This window comes from Mastomys coucha, unplaced genomic scaffold, assembly GCF_008632895.1.
Source record: "Mastomys coucha isolate ucsf_1 unplaced genomic scaffold, UCSF_Mcou_1 pScaffold20, whole genome shotgun sequence".
Lineage (NCBI taxonomy): Eukaryota > Metazoa > Chordata > Mammalia > Rodentia > Muridae > Mastomys > Mastomys coucha.
In genome coordinates this window covers 111614364-111619630 of record NW_022196903.1, presented here as the reverse complement: position 1 = coordinate 111619630, position 5267 = coordinate 111614364, and the positions used below count along the sequence as shown (strand labels likewise).

General features: G+C 44.0%; 1 protein-coding gene and 1 long non-coding RNA gene across 2 annotated transcripts in view; both read left to right on the top strand.

The window, feature by feature from the left end:
* Positions 1-179: 179 nt before the first annotated feature.
* The window catches only part of LOC116099478 (zinc finger protein 25-like), a 19883-nt gene continuing 14795 nt past the window's right edge, over positions 180-5267 (top strand). The window contains exons 1-2 of the mRNA XM_031383115.1: positions 180-493; positions 2307-2409. Of these exons, the coding sequence (XP_031238975.1) occupies positions 2395-2409 (15 nt within the window). The 5' untranslated portion in view covers positions 180-493; positions 2307-2394. The remainder of the gene's footprint in view (positions 494-2306; positions 2410-5267) is intronic.
* The window catches only part of LOC116099480, a 2046-nt gene continuing 1388 nt past the window's right edge, over positions 4610-5267 (top strand). Inside the window, exon 1 of the long non-coding RNA XR_004122267.1 lies at positions 4610-5252. This is a non-coding gene — a long non-coding RNA (uncharacterized LOC116099480). The remainder of the gene's footprint in view (positions 5253-5267) is intronic.

Below are 5267 nucleotides of genomic sequence, written 5' to 3'. Positions count from 1 at the left end.
TAGAGAAAGGACCAATGGAGCTGAGGGGTTTGCAGCCCCTTAGGACTAACAACAATATGAACTAAGCACCAAACTTCTTAACGTGATCACAAATGGAGTCGTCGCAGAGGCTTCTGGAAAGCGTAGTCCAGAAAGGAGGGCCGTTTGGCGCATGGGCAGAGCTCTCGCCTGTCAGCTGGGGAACTTTTGTCCTTCGTCTGGGGGGGAACTTGAGCTCCGCGGCACCCCAGGGCCTGGGTGTTCTCCGATTGCAGCGAGCGAGCGAGCGAGGGACCCTGCGGGGCGGCGGCGGGAGGAGCGCGCTGGGCGGGCTGAGGAGGGGAGGGGCGGGGAGGGGAGATCAGCGGGAGGCAGGCTGGTCTGAGCCACCGCCCGGGTGACGTGGCACCCCTTCGCCTCGTCCGCCTGCCACGTTGGCGTCCTCCCGCTTCTCAGCCATCCCCGAGCATCCGCATCGGAGGCCACGGGACTCCCTAAAACCGCTGTCACCAAGGTGAGAATCGCTCCGGGCGCACGGAGCAGGGCAGTCAAGCAGAGTGCTGTATAACTAGCAGGGCGGGCTGCTTCTTTTCCAGCAGAGCCAGGTCCTTTCATCTGGGCCCCTCAAGGCTGTTCACAGAGGCTATTTGGTTTACTCAGTACCTGCGGGTGGCTGTAATCCTCTATTGTTTAACTCTGCGTGATTGTCCCTTCCTAGCTGTTCAATCTGCTCTGCTTTCCGGCCAGCGACTGAGGACATAGCCTTGAAGCGTACTTGGTCATACCTGGAGTCTTTCTAAAAATCCTCTAGCCTCCTCTGGATCCCTTAGTGTGAAAGATTCATTAAGGCTCTCCCCATATCCCTCAGCCAGCCTTTGTTAGACTGTTGAACAGTTATTTGGAATTACAGTATTGCTTTTTAAAAATACCTTTCAGTATTAAATTTTACTGAGAAACTAAGATTTGTATACACCCTCTAAGGGAATAGAAATGAGACAAACTGGGCGGCGGGAGGGGGGGGTGTTGGGGGGGAGCGGGTGTCGATCTGGCCTTGGATGGAGCTCCAGGAGAGTTTGGAGCTGTTGAGCCTTCTGCCCCAGCCTCCGGGATGGTGCTGGGTTTACAGGTGTGCGCCACCACGTCCAGCAGAAGCAGATCTAAAAGATGAGAACTGTTGTTCATTTATGTTCTCTGTTACGAAGGAGAGTTCCTAAGGCTGATGATTGACTCATTTGTGTCTGGCCTTATTACATTAGGCCTTTGGTAAGCACCGGGCTGGCTGGAATTGAGCATTTGTTTTTGTTTTTAAACTGTATACATGATATACCTGTTTAGGGAATATGGTACTAAAATTGTTGTCTAATTAATGACTTTATTTATTTATTTATATGAAATAAGGTCTCACTATGTAGTCAGTCCAATCTGGCCTAGCTCTCGATCTATAGCTTAAACCAGCCTTAATCTTGCTATCCTCCTGCCTCTGCCTTTACAGTGCTGGGGCTAAAAGTGTGTCTCACTCCATGTGGCTTCAATTTGCTATTTTTGAAGGTAAATTTGTTTCAAAGCTTCATTTGTTTCAAAGCTAGATTTGGCAGCCATGCAAACGTTCATTAAGATGTAATTAATTTTCACCCCAACCCCGTTTCAGCCCCTTTTGAGAGGCCAGTCAATTACAGGGATCTAAGCCTGTTGTGTGGCTGTCAAGACTTGACTGGAGGCTGCACGGAGGGTTATTTACTGTGAACTAATTCCTTTCATTTTAAGAATAATAGCATTGAAACTAAGTCCCGAAGCACGGGACTAATAGCAGACACAGCAACAGAACCAAAGGCAAACGTATCATACAAAGGCAAACATATCATACATGAGAGAAAGTGGATCCTATATTAGGTTCTTGAAGAAGTGCTTCAGTTTCTTTTTGTTTTGAGAAATTGTAATTTAGGGAGAAGAAATGCCTGGTGTTTGAAAGCTTTGAAATGACTTTCTAACTTTGGAGGATTGTAACATTAACAGAAAACAATGTTACCTCCAACATAAGCACCCAGGGTCCCCTGTTTGCATACGTTACACCCTCTTTGAAACGGATCTATTATTTGGTGTTTGCAGGTTGACTGCTTTTATCTTAGTAAGCAGATAGATGCTTTTCAAACAGACAGTAGACATGTTTAGGTTTAGTAAAAGAAAAAAAAATGCCCCAGGCTCATTAAGATTATTTGAGAACACTCAACAGAGAGGCCATTAGTACTTCAGCATGGCCCTTCTGATTGGGTCAGAAGGACGGTTTCTCAGGAAGTAGTACTAAGATGTTGTATGGAAATTTCTCACAGGAGACTGGAGCTGTGGCAGATGGTTTCCTAGGACTTCACTCTCTCAACTCTAAAGGGTGGACCCTCCACTCTAAAAACACAGCAGAAAATGACCAGGTTCAAGGTGAGTACCTTACTTTGTTTACCTCTGTGAGTGCACACATATGTTCAGTGAGGGTTTTTGAAAGAGAATCTATGGGTTTGGAGAGTTGACTCAGTAGTTGAGAGCAGTTGTTCTCTTGCAGAGGACCCAGGTATGATTTTCCTGCACCCACATGGTGGTCTCAAAACCATCTGTTACTCTAGTCCCAGGAGAGTCAATGCCCTCTTCTGACCCCGGCAGGTACCAGGCGTTTACATGGAGCACATACATACATGCAGGCAAAACATTCATACACATAAAGTAATAAAATAAATCAATCTTTAAAGAGAACGAGAATGTATTAAACTTGGAAATTATGACTGGCTTCAAGGTACCTTCAGGGTTTGAATAAACCAGTGGCTCTGAAAGTACGGTCTGAAGAGCTCTGGGTACCCTCCAAGACCCTTTCAATGGATTCTGCATCGCCAAAGGTCATGTTATCCATGAGCAAATTGCATTTGTGCTAATGGTGCAGAAGCAAGGATACACACCAATGACCATCCTGCGTCACTTAAAGGATGAGGATGATGGTGGGGAGCAGTGAGGAAAGATCGCACAAGTTGAGCAGCAGAGGTTGGGAGTTATGTTCCCCTATGAAACAGATGGTTGTATGTTTTGGGTATATATTGTATGATGTTTACATATTAGCTACATTGCAGATGAACTAAAGTTCTTTCCTATTTCCTTGCTGAAATTTCATCTCGGATACACTGTTCATAAAATATTTGCGTCACAGTAAATAAGTCAGCCTTCTGCTCTGAACTAAAAACAATTCTTTAAAGCGGTGCCTCCTAACCTCCCTCATGCAGCAACAGTTCCTCATGTTCTAACTCCCAGCCATGATAAAATTAGTTTCATAGCTACTTTATAACTATAATTTTGATACTGTTATGAATTGTAATGTGAATATCTGTGTTTTCTGGTGGTGTTAGGCAACCCCTGTGAAAGGGCCATTTGTGATCCACGGGTTGAGAATCGCTGACAGAATGGTGACACAAGGTGACTTTGATTCATATTTAACTTCCAATATAGCATGAAAGTCAAGAGTTTGCGAAAATATGACAGTGACATATTGTTGTCATTGGATTTTTACAAAGGGCTAAGTAAAAGACTTCTCATTTCCTTAAGAATATCCTCAATGGAACAATAAAAACTATTACTTTAGGGGTGATTAAAAGATGATGAGAACACACTTGTAATAATAATAGTACTAATGGCTCGACTTTCCTAATTCATTATCATACTTTACATTCACATTCATCCTTAATGCTACAGTAAAGATTATTAATTTAATTAGCCCCTGACCCCTTGAGTGCACATCTTTTGAACATTTTGTGTGAGTAAATAGGATGCTCCTGCAAAGTCCTTCTAAGCTACTCCTGAGCGGTGAAGACCAGCACCCTAGGGCAAGCACCTGTGTAATTTTTATGCAAATATCTTGACAGGTTTTCACGGGATGTCTTTTATATTTGGAAGAATTGAACTGGCAGAAAAGCTATGATTATTCAGAATTCACAATGTCTCACTATGTAGCCTGGAACTCTCAGAGATCCTCCTGCCTCTGCCTCCAAAGTGCTGTGATTAAAGGCATGCACCATTACATGCCCCAGAAATAAACTTTTTTTTTTAAAGTTACTTTTATGAAGTAAGTGTCATTTCCAGGAAGAAAACTGTTAGTATTCCCCCACACACACCTTTTTCCACTAATGTTAAAAATTTGATTAATGTGAAAATTAGAACTCGGGAAATCTTATGACCTCGATGACGAACGTGACAACTTCTTATTTTCTGACAAGGTCCCGGCTACTGCTAACAAATATGATTTTAAAATAACAATAAAATTCACCAATATTTGACTTGTGTTTCTGGTTTATGTTCAGAGGAGTAGTCAAGCAATTTGAAAACAAAGAAGTGAAAACAGGTCATGTGTTTATTAGGGAACTCTGTTTTCGAAGGTAATAATTGAGGAGACTCCTGAACTGGGTAAGAGGGAGCTAACTGGAAATCAAGAATGCCATTGCAGGGCTGGTGAGATGGCTCAGCGGGTAAGAGCACTGACTGTTCTTCCTAAGGTCCTAAGTTCAAATCCCAGCACCCACATGGTGGCTCATAACCATCCGTAATAAGATCTGACACCCTCTTCTGGTGTGTGTAAAGACATCTACAATGTACTTATATATAATAATAAATAAATCTTTAAAAAAAAAAAGAATGCCATTGCAAAACCATAGCACCCAAGTCAGACGTTAGAAGAGATATTTCGTTTGGAGCAAAATATGGGTGACTATGGCTTAGAAACGCAGACTCAAGGTATCTCAAGTGCCATGTTCCTATTTGGTAACAGTTTTTGTAATGACAGAAGTGAGTCAGAAGTCAGGGTACATTCAAAAGATGTCAGTGAAAGCTCCATCAGGTGGGCAGAGCCCAGTACAGCAGGGAGATCTCTCAGGGGCCTCAGATACTATCTGATGGCAGTGACCGGTGGTCTCCTCTGGTGAAAGCTAGGGTGAATCTGCACATTCTAGAGGAGTTAACAAGGAGGGATGTCAGGTCAGACACAAAGGTGGGAAATGAGTGGCTACTAAGGAGGCTGATGGACTTGGAACGTCCTGGGGCTCCATAATTACTGTTGTGCTGAGTCAGTAGACTCTTTAACCCAGGCGCAGCCCTTTCCTGGGCTCTTTAGTCCATAGTTCTCCCTATAGGTTAAGCATCACCATCTGCATATAGAGAGGGCAGATATTGCTCGAGTCCCATGACAGTAGAAGGATACAGGTCCCCTCAGTAGGCAGGGATGCAGGTCCCCTCAGTAGGTGGGGATGCAGGTCCCCTCAGTAGGC